At 45.2% G+C, this 16,799-nt stretch overlaps 2 protein-coding genes across 2 annotated transcripts; both read left to right on the forward strand.

Annotated features, from left to right (window-relative positions):
- Nucleotides 1–1,025: 1,025 nt before the first annotated feature.
- Nucleotides 1,026–3,640, forward strand: KCTD11 (potassium channel tetramerization domain containing 11). The gene is made up of 2 exons (XM_089480402.1): nucleotides 1,026–2,118; nucleotides 2,511–3,640. Exon 1 carries the CDS (start codon nucleotides 1,026–1,028, stop codon nucleotides 2,040–2,042), a length of 1,017 nt encoding a protein of 338 aa, XP_089336528.1. The 3' UTR covers nucleotides 2,043–2,118; nucleotides 2,511–3,640.
- Nucleotides 3,641–8,915: 5,275 nt separating this feature from the next.
- TMEM95 (transmembrane protein 95) lies at nucleotides 8,916–16,791 on the forward strand. The gene is made up of 7 exons (XM_089479723.1): nucleotides 8,916–9,195; nucleotides 9,799–9,855; nucleotides 10,380–10,460; nucleotides 11,681–11,701; nucleotides 12,178–12,258; nucleotides 13,411–13,498; nucleotides 16,758–16,791. The coding sequence occupies exons 1-7, from the start codon at nucleotides 8,916–8,918 to the stop codon at nucleotides 16,789–16,791; spliced, it is 642 nt and encodes a 213-aa protein (XP_089335849.1).
- The last annotated feature ends 8 nt before the right edge of the window (nucleotides 16,792–16,799 follow it).

Below are 16,799 nucleotides of genomic sequence, written 5' to 3' on the forward strand. Positions count from 1 at the left end.
TGGTCCGAAAATGTCATCATGAAGGCTCTGTCAGTATCCCACTAGATACCAAATAGTTTCCCATTTATTACTCAGTTCTAGTGGGTTCTAGTGGGCATTTCCAAAACAGTGCCCACCTGGTACCTGTTTCGATAAACCCTGGCATACCAAATAATTGGCACCCATGCTAACTATTTCCTATGCCAGGGTTTATCGGATCAGCTATCGAAACTGCCGCCCATACACAGGATGGAATGCTTCTCTGGAAACTGGCCATGACAATTATTTTGTATGCCAAGATTTATCCAAACAGGTGGGCACCATTTTGGAAGAGAGTCTCCTGCCCATACACAGGATGGAATGTGTCTCTGGAAAACTGGCCGTGGCAATGATTTTGTATGCCAAGGTTTATCGAAACAGCACTAGGTGGGAACCATTTTGGAAGAGAAACTCATGCCCACACAGAGGATGGAATGACTCTCTGCAAAATGGATCTTTCTAAGTGGAGAAGATACAGTCCCCGAACCCACTTCTAGGGCCCTCTGAATCCTCTATTTTAATATATATTTTTTAAAAATTAGATGTTTTGGGGGTAGCATTTTGCCCCAAAATGGTCCAAATGTGAAGAAAATGGCCTATAAACTAGGAAATTTATATCCACTAATCCCCAGCCCCATTGAATTACCAGTTTCGTGCTGAAATTCAGCCTTAAATCACAACCAGAAGTGATGCAATATCATTTCCTATGAACCAGGAAACCTTAGATTACCCACAGAGGGGAAAATTGGTCCCAGCTTGCTCCTTTTCTGAGTCATTTACAGGGTATTCCTTTCTTCCGAAATGACATTTTCACCAACCAACGTGGTCAAGGCTTGGAAAAGTCATGCATTTTCTTAGATGACTGCATGGCTGGGGGATTCTGGGAGCAGGTGTCCAAAATAAAAAAAATAAAGGGGCACTTTCCTCAAGCTCTGACTTTGCAGAAGCAAATAGTTAATCCGCAAATATTTTCCAATACAGAGTCTACGTCCCAGTTTCCTGCAACGATGCCAGATACTTGCGAAACGCTTGGGCGCCCGGGGGGCCTGGTGACATTGAATGTTGGCGGCAAACTCTATAGCACTACCCTGGAGACCCTGACTCGCTTTCCGGACTCCATGTTGGGTGCCATGTTTCGGGGACCTCAGCCAGCTCTCACCGACAACTGCGGCAACTACTTCATCGATCGCGATGGCAAAACTTTCCGCCACATTCTCAATTTCCTCCGTTTTGGCCACCTGGACCTTCCGGAAGGCTACGCCGAATTGTCTCTCTTGCGGGCCGAAGCGGATTTCTACCAGATCCGTCCCCTTCTGGAGGCGCTGCGGCAGGTGGAGATGGAACGGTGGCGCCAAAGGACCAACGCCATCCTGCACGCAGATGTGGATTTGCGCAAACGCTTGCTGCATTTTAACGTCCGCCGTGGACCACAGAACTACGAACTCAACACATGCTCCCTCCAGATCTTCACTGCCAATGTCTTCTGCACTGACCGCTACTTCCTTGCCATGCTGCGGAGACGTTTGGGCCACTGGGAAGGCATCAGCATTGGCATGGAAGAGACACACTCTGGACCATTGGGCGATTCAGACGCCACGGTGGCGAGAGAATCTAGAAATGGTCATGATACCAACCAAGAGCTCCAGGGATGGAAGAGGCGAGTAGCTACTTCAAGAACCAGCTGTGAGTCAAGAAATAGCCCAGGCGATTCCACGGATGAAGATGCAGAAACGGATGATGAGATAATGTCGGACTATTCCTCTGAAAACGCCCAAGTGGGCACCACTAGATGCCACCATCTTTTCCTCGAGTGGGCTCCATGCCCGCCGGAGCTGCCAGCGCCGGAATATGTCAAACAGAAGCTGCACCCGCTCATTGTGGACGGGAGGGAGATTAGAACTGCCAATGAGTTTCTGGAAGAAGTGCTGAAAGTCGCCTTGGCCCAAGGCTTTCGGGTGGATTCGGTCTTTCCCGACCCGGCGGATATCCTCAATGCGCGCTCCTTGCGGTTTGTGCGGCATTGAATGCTTCCTCCAAATCAGCATTTTTCGAATGAATGTCTTGCAGGGAGCAACACCATCCTGAAGAAAAATGGAGAGGGTAAGGGAAAGACAACGGGCGCACAATGAATTCCAGAGCTTTGCACAGTTGGCCCCCCACATTTGCAGCTTTGACTCTCTACCTGGGAGCTGCAATCCAACAAAAATGTTAAGTTTATTTTAATGTGCACCAATACATTTTTAGTTGTGGAAGATTATCCGTTTTGGCTCTGCCAGCTTTTGTTTGGATCCCGGGTGGCACGTCTTTGCGGAGCGTTGGGGCCAGATGGCAGGCAGGGTGGCTTTATCTCTGTCCTTTTACAACCGACAAACAAGCCATTGTCTTCTATTCCCAGGTCCCTGGCTTGCTAGAATGCCTGCTTTTGTGAGTTCTGGAGCATAAATCAATGAGACTGACCATTTCTTTTCTTTGTCTCTTCTCCCCTCCTTTAGCTTTGACCATCCTCCTCCTGGGACCACAGCCTCGAGAATCAGATGCCACTAAATTGAGTTATGGCATCTTTCCCTCCATCAGCGCATCCTTTCTTCCAGAACTGCAGCAATGAAGGATGCAAATGAAATCTGGAGGGAATCCAAAGCATGCGGGTGCAGAGGATGGATTGCAAAGCCAGGTGTACCTCCGTTACCAGAGTCGTTCCATTCTTCCTGGGCATGACTTCCATCAGCAGAAAATGTGGTCCCAGAGGCAGAAATCACCAGGAAAGAACAAGGACAGTTTTCCTGCATCATTAAAAAGAAGAGCTGCCCATGGGGTTTGGCAAATATTTCTTGAAAATTAACAATATGCCCATGTGAAATGAAACAAGCAGGTCAGATGACCCTTGCATAAGCAAGGAAAAATATTTTGGACCATCCAGGGATAACTTTTCCATTTATCAGCCTCCCCTTTTGCTTAGGATTTCCATTTTGGATTTGCGTTTTCCATACAGATCTCTGCTTTTTTAAGATGCTGGGGGAGCTAGTGAGCCATGCTTATCCACTTTCCCCCTTTTTCCTCTATTTTGCTCAGTAAGGGATTATGGAGGCAGCTGCTGTTCACTTTTCCTGTTCCAAACAGGCACACGTGGCTCCAATAGGATTGATTAGAGCAGAATCCCATTCTCTCCAAGCTCAGGTTTATTTATTGCATTATTTATTGCAGACATACTATTGCAACCCAATGCTAAAAGCCTGTGTATCTCCACCACCCTCCCAATTCTGATGCTGCGAAAACATTCCAGCTAGGCAGAGGGTGAGAAGGACTAAAATATTTTTTGCAAAAGAGCTTCTTTGACAGAGGCTTTGTTAGCTGAGGGTTTCCTGTAGTGATGAGTACGCTGAAGGAAAACTATGGCGCTGAATGTGGGTATGTCCATGCAAACCTAAACATGACATTTTCCTAACTGAGGGCCGTTCAATGGACTCTGAGTGGGTCTCCTTTGAAGTAAACAGGGTGATGTTTGCATTGCAGAAACCAATTTAACCATCATTTCCCAACTTTACAAGCTGCTGACTCTGACATCCGCTGGGTGGTGGCTCTGTCCCGAGTTCAAGTCTAAACAATAAAGGTACCAAATCCTGTCTCAGAAGAGTTTCAGAACTTTGGAGAGCTCCTTTAAAGCCCCTGGGAGATTTCCTACTTACCAGGTTGACAACTGTTGACCATTTTCAGCCATTGTGGTTGGGGTGTGTGTGTGTGAGAGAGAGAGAGAGAGAGAGAACCAGCATGGTGTAGTGGTTTGAGAGCTGGACTATAACTCTAGAGACCAAGGTTCAAATCTTGCCAGGAAGACCCCACAACCAGTTCACCTTAGGGTCACTATAAATTGGAAATGACTTGAAGGCACACAACAACAAACTATACACACACACACACACACACACACACACACACACACTCATCCCTCAATATCTGCAGCTTTGACTTGTAAGGATTTGATTATTCATGGATTTGATTAATATGTTCTCTCTAGGAATATATACACAGTATATACACAGTCGCCCTCCATTTTTGTGGGGGATCTGTTCCGACATCCCCCATTGGATTGAATGGGGGGTGCTCCCACAAGCAGCCAAGGGCGCACCCCCCATTGTTTCCCCTTCCATTTCCCACTTGCGGATCTCGAGTCCGTGGAAATGGAGGGGTGACTGTGTGTGTGTGTGTATACTATGTGTGTGTGTGTGTAGACACACACACACACACACACAAACTGAACACTGTCAAGAAAATACATACATACATACACACATACATACATTTTTGATGCAACGAATAACAGGTGAATAGATGACTAACAGAGCTAGGGAAAGTGGCATTTTTGGACTGCAACTCCCAGAATGGTCCCAATGTGGCCCACCGGCTCTGGATTCTGGGAAGTATAGTCCAAAGTAACAAACTCTTCTACTCTCTGGACTAGGTTAGATGGTTTTTAAGTGGGAAGAACCTGTCTGTACGATTATTCATAGACCCACCCCCACCCCCACCCTAAGGCCAGCCGCAGAGAGAGATTTGGTGGAATGACTTGACTCCAGACAAAGACCTGGGAGTTTGTGGGAAGGAGTGCAACACACCCATCCAGTGAATTGCTGTTGTGGGCTGATGATCTGGCATGAAACGTTCCCTGTGCGATGAGTGCTTTTGCAATAAAGCATGCATTTATTTATTTGTTGCCTGGGATTGGCGCATGATGTCATGGGGAGAGGAGGAAATGACTTGGCTGGCGGAAGGAGAGCGGCAGGAAATACTTGTCTTTTGCTCGTGTGGGTGTCCAGATGCTGGGATGCTGTGGAATGTGGCACACCAGGGAACACAACACACAACCAGTTGGGCCCACAGGGCAAGTAACCCAGCTGGTCCAAAGGCCTGCCATGCAATCAGCAAAGAATGTGGTGGAACCCTGAAGACAAAGGCTGCATCCACACTGAAGAAATAATCCGGTTTGGCACCGCTTTAACTGCCCTGGCTCAAGGCTATGGCATTCTGGGAGTTGGAGTTTGTTGTGGGCCCAGAGCGGAGCAGAGCTCTGCTCTGGGCCCCACAACAAACTCCAACTCCCAGAATGCCATAGCCTTGAGCCAGATAGAGTTAAAGCGGTGCCAAACCAGGTTATTTCTCCACTGTGGATGCAGCCTAAGCATCTGTTAATCCCCATTACACTACCTTTTTCATAATCATGAGATTGAATTCGGCCAAGAAAATTAAAACAGACACAAATCACACTCTTCGGTTAATGTTTGATAGGGAGCCATCGTGACGGAGTGATTTGAGCATTGGACTACGAATCTGGAGACCTGGGTTCAAATCCCTGCTAAAACCCACTGGGTGATGGAGGCCAAGTCACACTCTCTCAGCCTCAGGGGATGACAATGGCAAACCACTTTTGAACAAACCTTTCCATGTAAACCCCATGATAAACCCTGCCATAAATCAGAAACAACTTGAAGACACACAATAACAGCAACAACAACAATGTCTGATAAGTTGTTGCTGCTTCTCCTCCTGCTAGTTGGTTATCAGCACCTTATAATTCCTTTCGTTCTATCAATAATTTATATTATTTCCCTACCTCTGCTTTTTTATTACTGTTATTCAATAATCTATGTATTACATTAACCATTCAAATATCCTCAGTCATATAAATTCGCCATTTATTCAGTTCTTCTAAAAACAGAACTGCTGCTAAACCCCCTTTTATCTTTCCAGAATTGTATCCTCTCTTTCCAGTTAAAAGAAAGGCTATCATACCCTTTTAAAAATCATTATGGTTAATTTATCTAAGCCTAACTTGTCATATAATTTAACCAGTGAGTCACTGACAGTTGATGTATCTTATATATGGCAACCACCACAAGGATAGTATATGCAAGAAACTGGAAAAAGTCTATCAAGAGATTTTTAAGTGGGTATCCACTGTCGCCTAGTGGTTGGAGTGCTGGACATTATCATCATCATCATCATCATCACCAATAATAATAATAATAATAATGTTTATTTGTACCCCGTCTCTCTGTCCAAAGACAATTGAGGAGGCTTACAATTATATTATTATAGTTATTGTTGTTTCTTACCTGCCTCTCCCCATGAATCAAGGCAGGGAATAACAACAATTAACAGACAAACCACATGAGTTAAAACACATCAGTTAAAATGCACATCCATTTAAAGGGACAAGATGGACACCTTTTAAAACAGTCCACATTTAAAACTCATCATTTAAAAACAATCTGGGTCAGCCTGCCGGAAGAGACAGGTCTATAATACTCTGCTGAATTCAGGTAGCGTATTCGGCTCTGGAGAGCAGGGTTCGAATCCCTGATTGACCATGGGAACCCACTGGGTGACCTTGGTCAGGTCACACTCTCTCAGCCTCAGAGGACGGCAATGGCAAACCTCTGTCAAGAAAACCCTATAATAGGTTTGCCTTAGGGTCGCTATGCGTCAGAAACAACTTAAGGGCACATAGCAAAGCAGGATGCTTTGGTGTTGTATTTTCTGTGCTTGCAGTGGGTTGGACTGCATGACCTTTGGTGACGCACGCCGCGGCTTATCTACAATTTCCGTGTGGGTTTATAAACCTCTCTTAGTCCCAGGCGGTTCATAATATTCCCTTTGCTTTTATCTCCAACGCCTACGGAAAGAAGCTGCTGTGGAGCTCTGCTAGGAACCAAGAGAGAACTGGGTCTGGTTTTAGCCTTGCAGTCTTGCCAACTGGACAGCAGAGGGCAAAAACCAGACTTTCCCCTTTCTGGGTCAAAGGGGCATTCCTGCAAACTGAATCATTGACACCCTGGACTGAACCCAGGAACCCGCAGTCTAGTTGCACAGTCACACACTGGCCTGCTAAACCCGTCGACACACAAGAGTAGCTCTTGCCCGCATGCACTCCAAAAAAACATGCGCTGGGCACATCTTGTTTATGCACTTCATGGTTTTCGCAAGCATATCCCTTGATTCATCACTTGGCTGGCCAGATCTTAAGGCCTGGCCCTGAGTCTGCAGTTTTCAAGGGTCATCTCCAGGGCAGGGACAAGGGTGCAAATCCTGCAGTTTTCTCAGGCTTAGTTCTGGCCAAGAAAGAAGGAGTGGCTGCAAATCTTCTGCTCAGAGAAGAATGCACTAGCTTGCAAAAACATGTAAAGCCTATTGGATAAACTCATGATCCCCTTCGTGTGATAAACATCCTTTTTTAGCGATACCTATGTTTTTATAACTGGGGGAAGGGATAGGGATTTGGGTGTTTTAATGTATACCTTTTTAACTGTATTTGTTTTAATGCTGTAATTTGCTTGGACTCCCTGCGATTAAGCAGAATATAAATCAAATAATAATAATAATAATAATAATAATAATAATAATTATTATTATTATTATTATTATTATTATTATTATTATGTCTAGGATTCTGTGCGCTCAAAGGAACACATGCTCGCATACATGCCAGAGGTTGGATTTAGGCCTTCTTTGCGAATGGAGTTTAAAGGAGCCATTTCCACTTGCTTTCTGATAGCTGTCCCTGCAAAATGTCAGACACTGAGCATGTGGTTGTTGATAGCATCTCACAAGTCGACTTCGACCTCTGGCAACCCTGGGGATGAAGCCAGGCATGAAGCAAAGCAGGTTATCCTCAGTGACCCCACGCATTTCCTGCAGACCTGGGCTATGACCTTTCAGATTGAGTCCATGCATCCGGCATGTGATCTTCCTCCCTTTCTATTACCTTCTACCTTTCTCAGCATTATTGTCCTTCCCAAGGATTCATGCCTTCTCATGATGTGCCCAGTCTAGTCATCCTGGCCTCCAGGAACTGATGATGATGATGATGATGATAGATTTTATAAGAATAGATCTTCTCTGAAGATGCCAGCCACAGATGCTGGCGAAACGTCAGGAATAAACTCTTCTGGAACATGGCCACAGAGCCCGAAAAAAACCATAAAAAAACTATGGATGCCGGCCATGAAAGCCTTCGACTTCACAATCATAGATTTTATTTATATCCCACCTTTCCAGAAGGATCAAGGCGGGTTACGTAGAATACATAAATAAATACATAACACACATATAACTAAAATTACATATCCCCTTATCCCTTACTTTAAAACTAAAATACTAACATTATAAATACAAATTAAAATCAGTTTAAAATAGGCAAAATTGGGGAGAGACATTTGGGCGAACCAAGGGCAATCTACGTCAGTGTAATAACAGGAGGTCAGTCCGGAAAGGCCTGCCGGAAGATCAATCAGACTTGTTCCAGAACCCACTTGTTTGTCTTTCTTTAACCATGCACCACAGTATCCTCGCACTCTTTTCCAGCAACACATCCCCAATGAGTTGGTCTTCTTTCTATCTGCTTTCTTCACTGGACAGTGAATACACTCTCACAACTGTATACAGTGATGAGGAATGCAATGGCATGAACAATCCTCGCTTTCATGTTTAGCTGTATATCTTTGCATTTCAGGATCTTGTCTTGTTCTTTCAAAGCTGGCCTTTCCCAATCCTAGTCTCCTCCTAATTTCTTGACTGCAAGAGCATGTGCACCCTGAGCATGTGCAGAGTTCATTTCAACTTCCCCCAGTCCTTTGTCTTCCTGAATGCTGGTGCCTGGGAGAGCACTGGAGTCTCCTTCTTTGGAGGTTTTTAAACAGAGGCTGGATGGCTATCGGACACAGGGAGGGCTTGGATGATGTCCTCCTCCATGGCAGAAGAGGGTTGGAATGGATGACCCTTGGGGTCCAACTCTATGCTGTGCCCCACTGGTGCATAACCAACCACCCCCATAACTCTAGGCCTGGTTGTTGTGGCAACTGCTTAGAACCCTGACTCCCAAATGAATTGAAAAAATGTGTAAAGCCATGTTCCGGAACGTCTTAAGGTCTGTGCCCACCAGCTCCTGGTGGCATTCTATGGCTGCCATGATGCTCTTCATTCCAAGAGAGCTCTTGAGCCCCACAGCTCTCATGCTCCTAATTCTAGTCCCAGGAACAGAGGGGTGCATACAGTGTGGGGGGCAGTTCAAGAACTTGAAGATCCGCTTTGCCCACCTCTGTGCCCAGTATCAGGAACGCTACCCACATCATGCCAACTGCACCAAACACCCCTGGGGCAGGGGCTCCGTCCAAGGCTTTGCTTTAGGTAGGCAGGTCAAGACACAAGCGTTATATGGGAGAGGAGCAGGGGGTGGCCCTAATAACAGGCCTTTAGTTATTTGAACATTGGACTATTGCTCTGGAGACCAGGGCTCAAATCCCAGGTTGGCCATGAAACCCACTGGAGTGATCTTGGGCAAGTCATACGCTCTCCGCCTCAGAGGAAGGCAATGGCAAACCACCTCTGAAAAAACATGCCAAGAAAACCCAGTGATAGGGTCGTCATAATTTGGAAACAACTTGAGGGCACACAACACACAATGCTCAGCAATAATAAAGGCATGCACCAGTTAACAAAGCCCCTGACAAAGGTGGTTCTACACTGTAGAAATAACGCAACTTGATACCACTTTAACTGCCATACCTCCACCCAACAGAGACCTGGGATTTCTAATAACAACAACAACAATAATAAATTTTATCTATGTCCCATTTCTCCAGTGAGTAATTTGGTGAGGCACCAGCACTCTTTTGTAGAGGAGGCTAAAGAGCTGGGGGACAATGGGGCTTGTAGTCCAACACATCTGCAAGGCTAGATCTGCAGACATCGGCAGTTGTTTGCACAACTTCTTTCACTCTCTGTTTTCAGATGAAGCATCCTTGGATCTCTTACTGGAAAAAACGCATCGGGTTTTTAGAGTTATTGGTAAGTCCATGGTTTCTCTGGCGGGTTGCTTGGATTTTTCAGGGTTAGGAGGAGATGTAGTCTTGGGACGTTAGACAAGGAAAATGGGAAGTATAATCCAATGGCAATCCGAACGCAATCATGGGGTTTAATGTTATTGCGTGATAGACTACCACATGCAATTTCAGGCAATGGGAAGTCAGTCCGAACGCAATCATGGGGTTTCACGTTATTGTGTGATAGGCTACCACACGCAAATTCGGGCAATGGCAAGCTATTTTCGGGGAATGGGAAGCCAGTTCAAATGCAATTTGAATTCACGTAAATTCGCTGAACTAGCAAATTCATGTGAATGCATTCTGGCCCCACTTTCTTTTCATTCGAAATTAAGAGAAATTCCTCCCGAGTGATGAACTCCTATGTCCTTCTCTTGGGATGGGAAGAAATAAGGAAATGGGGAGGGAAATGGACCTTGGCATTGGTCAAAAAGGAAAATGACAGTGCCGATGGTGTCAGAAGTGGGTTTTTTTTTCTGCTTTCCACAGAATTAAACCAAAGTCTCGCTGACTTTCCAAACTATTGGAACTGGCTGCATGAGGTGAGGATGCCGGAACAGACCAGAGAAGGTGGGTTGATCAATCATACGCATAAGTATCTGCCCAGGACTTCTGTCTGGACCAGGGCTCAGCCCCCAAGTAGTCGTCTACAAAGGCATAACCCAGCCCCAGGGCATTTTTTTTACATTAAAAAAAGAAGAACAATGCCTCTGAGCATGTGCAAAATGAATTTTTATTGGACATGAATTATTTCACACATCCTGGATTAGAGTTTGAAAGATATGGGTCCCTTGTGTGTCTTACAGGATGATAGTGATGGTGGTAATAATAATAATAATAATAATAATAATAATAATAATAATACAGTCTGAGTCTCCTATATCTCCAATTCTGAAGTCTGAAATATTCCAAAAAACATATTCATGACTGGCTGAGATAGTGAGACTTTTGCTTTCTGATGGGTCACTGTACACAAACTTTGGGTCATGCACAAAATTATTTAAAAGGGGGTATAAAATTACCTTTAGGCTGCGTGTATAATGTATATGTGAAACATAAAATGAATTCTGTTTTTAGATGTGGGTCTCATCTCCAGGGTAGCTCATTATGTACATATATGCAAATACATGTATTACAAAATCCAAATAAATAAATAAATAAATCTGAAATCCAAAACATTTCTAGTTCCAAGCATTTTGGTTAAGGGCGATTCAATCTGGAATAATTTATTATTATTATTATTATTATTATTATTATTATTATTAACTATTCTAGGGACCCATATCTTCCACATCTGGTCACCCTGCTTATAGGTCACCGGGTGACCTATAAGCCAATCTTATAAGCCAATCTGGTGACTTTCACACCAAAATGGGTACTTTTCAGAGCCTTTGGTGTGATTTTGGTGATTGGTTTTAATGGTAATTTTGGGAGTTTAAATAAGTATTTGGTGAGATGTGGGGGGGATTTGGTGAGTTTTGGCCAAACGTTTGGGGAATTATCTTTGAGGCTTGTTGGCAACACTGGTCACCACTAACCCTTTGAATTGTGCCTGGAAACAGACTGGCAGCCATTATGAAGTTGTTGCATCAAGGGAGTTGTGTTGTGTGCTCTCTGTACTGTTAGGCTGCAGTTCTTTGGAGCAGCTGGAAAATATAAAATGGAAGCATCATGTCTGACTTGGGGGGGAACTAGGAACAATGCAAAGGCTCCCCCAGGCTCTTAAGGGCAAGCTAGTAAATGTTTTGTGTTTGAAAATTGCAATCATCCTTTTGCTGCTTCTTTTTCAGTTCTGTGTCCTCCTGCCTGCGGTAAGTTTCGGGGGGGGGGGGGACAGAAAGGGAAGGGAAACCCCCAAAACAGGGGACCTTTGGTGTTCCCTGGGGATAGGTTCCTGGACTCACCATGGATACCAAAATCTGTGGATGCTCAAGTCCCATTATATGCAATGGAGTATCATCATCATTATTATTATTAAATTTTTCTTATTTAAATTTGCCCTTTGGGCAGCTGGATCAGGTCCATTTTGAATCAGTTCATGCATGAATGTGAACCCCAAGTTAAGTAGATTATTTTAGAGGGGGGAAATGCGATCGGGGCAAATGTAGTGGGAACCACGCTCCACTGTTGAATTGATCCATCGATTCGCATCACACACCAGTTTATCTGTAAGTGGGAATGAAGCCCAAGAAGGCTGTGGTTTCTGGGAGCTGGGGTCCAAAACACCTGGCAGACCAGGACCTGGGCATCCTTGCAAGCCTAACCTTTGCCCATCTGCCCTTTCCAGAAGGAGCTGCCACGGTCTTCAACTGCTCCACCTGCCGCCGGAGAGATGTGCCCTGCTGGGACCTCAAGACCTGCTACCCGGGTGAGCAGCCGATGGTGGCCTTCCACCCTCCAGACTTTGGCTCTTTGCCCCTTGGTCCAGAAACCCAGCTGGCTCCCGGCCTCCTCCTCTCAAGGCTCTTGGGGGACCCAGGGCTGGTTCTTCCAGTTTCCTGCCCTTGGCCTGGTTTCTCGCCTCCTCTTTGGGCTCTTCCCATTTCCCTCCTTCCTTCCCTGACTCACTTCCCCAGGGCTGGCTCTTCTGAGTGCTCTCCCTCCTTGGCTCCATTCTATCTCTAGGGCCACCACTCTTTCCTGCCTTGCCCTCGTTCTTGGCTGATAGCTTAGAATCATAGAGACTCCCCCCAAATCCCTCCAGTCCAACCCCATTCGGCCATGCAGGAATACAGAGGATCTTAGAATCGGAAGAGACCCCAAAGGCCATCCTGTCCCACCCCATCCTGCCATGCAGGAACTCTTAATCAAAGCACCCTTGACAGATGGCCATCTAGACTCTGTTTAAAAACCTCCAAAGGGAACAGCATTTTCCACTTTCCAACAGCTCTTGCCCTCAGGAAGTTCTGGAGCTGGAACCTGTTTTCCTGGAGCTTGCATCCATTGCTCCATTGAGTCCTATTCTCTGGAGCAGCAGAAAAAAGCTCGCTCCATCCTCAATATGGCATCCCTTCCAATCAATCAATCCATTGCCTATTGCAGTTATCAAACCACAGGCAAAATAAGAACAAAATACAACACGCATCAGAACATAAGAACAATCACATAAAAATACATTATTACAGAAAGTCCTATATGGTACAAAAGTGACAAGCATATATAGACTAAAGTTTGGGAACCATTGGAGCCTTAGGGCAATTGTTGCCAATCTTTGGTCCTCCAGCTTTTTTTGGACTTCAACTCCCAGAAGCCCCAGCCATTTTGGTCAGCAGCCAAGAATTCTGGGAAATGAAGTCCAAAACATCTGGTGCACCAAAGTTTGGAAACCACTGGTTTACACATTCAAAGCATTGGGACTGGCAAGGAGTTACCAGGGAATACAAATGGCAAGAGTCTTGGGCATGAATAGTTTTTAATGTCTGACCCTAAGCAATGCTAGCAATGTATGGACTGAATAAACATTTAGTTCTTATACTAAGTTTAATTCTTATACTAGTGCTTTCCCTCTCCTTCCCTGCAGAGCGAAAAGGCTTACTAAAGGTTGTCACACTTCTGTGCTCCATTTCTGGCTCCTGCCTCTTCCTGGGACTGGTTTCATGCGCCTTGGAGTAAGTGGTGTTTGTGAACTGCAGGGCCAGGGAGAGGTTCAAGGCTGCAGGGCATGGGGTTCATGCCCAACTTGGAGGAGAAAACATACTTTAAAAATTGCAACTCCCAGAATCCCCCAGCAACCATGCTAGCTGGAAGCTATAATCCTCCAAGGTGGTTTTTAGTATGCAAAGGGATCTGGCAGCACCATGTGTTTGCTGTGATGTTCTGCAGTAAAGCCACATCTGGGTGCCGCTTCTTAGTGTGCCAAAAATAAGGTAGTCACATTCATAGAGGAGGAGGAGGAAGCGGAGGAAGAGGAGGAGGAGGAAAGTAATGCTAAAGTTTGGAAAAGTTAGTCTTTTGGAATTACAACCTCCAGAATCCCCCAACCAGCCATGCTTGGGTTTGTAGTTTGTTGTGACACCAGAACTCTCTGGCAGAGAAGGCTGTATATCTCACAGAGCCACAGATCCTAGAATTCCAGAGCATTGAGCCATGGCAGTTAAAGCGGTGTCAAACTGCATTAATTCTGCAGTGTATATGAAGCCTTAGAAGTTTATCACACGAAGGAGATCAGGAGTTTATCCTGTAAATATCCTGGTAAAGTCCTTTTGTTGTGCGCGAAACGATTTCACACGACATCACATAAAACCCACCATTGAAGTGGTCAGAAAGAAGCATTAATGCACACCTTTTTACTTTTGAAATTTCAGCGACAATGCATTTCCAATTTTCACAACTGTGTGTGATAATCATTGGCACAATTACTTGCCATTTTTGCTTTATTCGTGGAATGCTTTAAATACACTTTAATCTCTCTTCAATGCTGAAATTAGCCCCAGTGTGATAAACTCCTTAGATAAGGCTCCATAATGCACAGGCCACCAATGCTAATTAGATGCTGCGATCGCCTTGCCTCTGCCAACAATGGACCTCTGGACTGTCTTCAAGGGCAGACCCAGGTAGAACAAATTACAGTAGTGTAACCCTCAATCTATCCAGCTATAGCAAGATGTACTTTCTCCAGACAGGGACTGATAGAAGGCACCCCACTAACTGAAACCAGTTGAGCCCTCATTATGTCCAAGACAACCCTGCAGCTGTACGCTTGGTCCCAATCCCACACCGATCTCACCCTTCCACCCGGTTCATCCGGTTTCCTCACCCACAGCGCCTCTGTCTTATCTGGGTTAAGCCTCGGGTGGCTTGTCTTCTTTCATCTCAAAACTGCTTCGAGTTAGTTCTGTTCTCAGGGTTTCCATAGAGCTGGGGAAAGTCTACCTTTTACATCAAAACTACAAGTCCCAGAATCCCCAAGCCAGCTGTGTCCTGTGGTCTCATGTTGGGTTTTGGAAGATAATCAGGGTTGGGTCTGGTTAATACTTGGGTGGGAGATCACCAGGAGGAAGGGACAGGGATCTCCAAGTAGAAGAAGAAAGAATTCTGTTTGAAACAGAAACACCATTCCCAAATCAAGGGAAGTCATAGCCTTCGTCTACACTGCAGAATTAAAGCAGTTTGACACTGCTTTAATTGACATGGTTCAATGCTATGGAATCCTGGGATTTGTAGCTCAGAACTCTCTGCCACAGTAGGCTAAACAGCATCCATAACTACAAATCCTAGGATTCCATAGCATGGAGCCATGGCAGTTCAAGTGGTATGAAACTGCTTTATTTCTGCGGTGCAGATTAGACCTTAGGGGGATTCTGGGAGTTTTAGGTCCAAAAAGTGAACCATTGAAAATGGCATGGTTCACTGCTATGGAATCCTGGGATTTGTAGCTCAGAGCTCTCTGTCACAGAAGGCTAAATAGCATCCAAAACTACAAACCCTAGTTCTGCAGTGCAGATTAGACCTTAGAGGGGATTCTGGGAGTTTTAGGTCCCCAAAGTGGCTTTGTGTTTTTTAAGGTCAAGGCTCCAAGGAGGTGGCTGAGAGGTTTCAAAGAGAGTGGAAACTTTGGGAGGAGAGCTTTGAAGTCGGGGTGGGATGGCCCTGGAAGGGTGGAAATCACAAGTTGGGTCCTGCCAGAATAAGATGCCGAGATGTACGCAACAGGAAGATTGCACAAGATGGAATGCCTTACCTGGAGTCCTGGGTTCAGATTTGAGTGCCTCATTTTAGGATGGATAGAGACAAGTTGGAGCAGGTTGAGAGAAGGACAAGGAGGATGATAAGAGGGATGGAGAACCAAATATATGACAAGAAGCTGAAGGAGCTAGGCATGTCCAGTTTGGGGAAGAGAAGGCGGATGGGTGGCATGGTTGCCCCCTTGAAATACAGTTTCTTCTCTGCTGCCCCAGAGGGGAGGACCACGTCTAATGGTGTGAAGTTACAGGAGGGTCGATTATGTGGCTGTGTTCTGGAAGAGTTTGTTCCTGATGTTTTGCCAACATCCGTGGCTGGCATCTTCAAAGAATGCTGGCATGGAAGAGAGTGGGGCATATATTAGAGAGTAAACTTTAAAGAGCTGCAGCAGCTGCCAGTCAGAATTCGCAACACTGGGCTGAAGAAACCAAACTTCTAGCTCAGTTATGTTCCAGTTTGCAATCGATCCTGATAAATGAATCACATGCTTGAGCCCTTTGCATGACACCAAAGGTGATATGGCATACTTTTTGCTGTGAATCATGGCCAAAAACCTGGGCCTCGTTCCCACTATGTTTTAAACCGGTTTGCAAATTGGTTTGAAACTGTTTAAATGACCCTGGTTCACACTGCGCCATGTGTTACACCCATTTAACCTGTGTCTTTTTTACTCTGATTTTCCCTGCATCTTTTTGGATAAATCGATTTCGCACAAGTGTGATCCAGATGCGGATCGGAATCGATTTCAAGAACCGATTTGAAGAATTGAATTCACGAATCGATACAGTGTCAGTGTGAACGAGATGCAGATCGGAATCGGTTTACTATGGTGCAATAAGGGGTCGCTGGGTGGGGAAGCGGGAATCAACAACCTGCGTTCACCCACCCTTCAACCCTCATATGGAAGTACATAAATGAAATTACAGTGATGGACAGAGGAGGGAAAAATCCCACTAAAAACACTCCAAATTGAACCGATTCATTCGTCAATGTGACCCACAAGTGGATTATTTTATTTTTACAGCAATACAATGCGATCAGGGCAAATGTAATGTGAACCATGCTCTGCTGCCAAACCGATCTCTTGATTCGGATTGCAAAGTGATTTATTTATAAGTGGGAATTGAGGTCCTGGTTGCAATAAACCAGTTCTCTTGACACCCAGAACTACCTTTTGCATTGCAGATTTTGGCTCCGTCCGGGGATTGAAACACAGTAGGTGCCCAA

This window comes from Sceloporus occidentalis, unplaced genomic scaffold (genome assembly GCF_023333645.1).
Source record: "Sceloporus occidentalis isolate IW3139 unplaced genomic scaffold, rSceOcc1.0.p SCAF_14, whole genome shotgun sequence".
In the NCBI taxonomy this organism is placed as follows: Eukaryota; Metazoa; Chordata; class Lepidosauria; order Squamata; family Phrynosomatidae; genus Sceloporus; species Sceloporus occidentalis.

Coding starts and splice junctions, on each gene's coding strand:
- KCTD11 (XM_089480402.1), top strand. CDS start 1,026: ATGCCAGATACTTGCGAAACGCTTGGGCGCCCGGGGGGCCTGGTGACA.
- TMEM95 (XM_089479723.1), top strand. CDS start 8,916: ATGTTCCGGAACGTCTTAAGGTCTGTGCCCACCAGCTCCTGGTGGCAT. Junction 9,196..9,798: donor CGTCCAAGGCTTTGCTTTAG/GTAGGCAGGTCA, acceptor CTCTGTTTTCAG/ATGAAGCATCCTTGGATCTC. Junction 9,856..10,379: donor TCGGGTTTTTAGAGTTATTG/GTAAGTCCATGG, acceptor TGCTTTCCACAG/AATTAAACCAAAGTCTCGCT.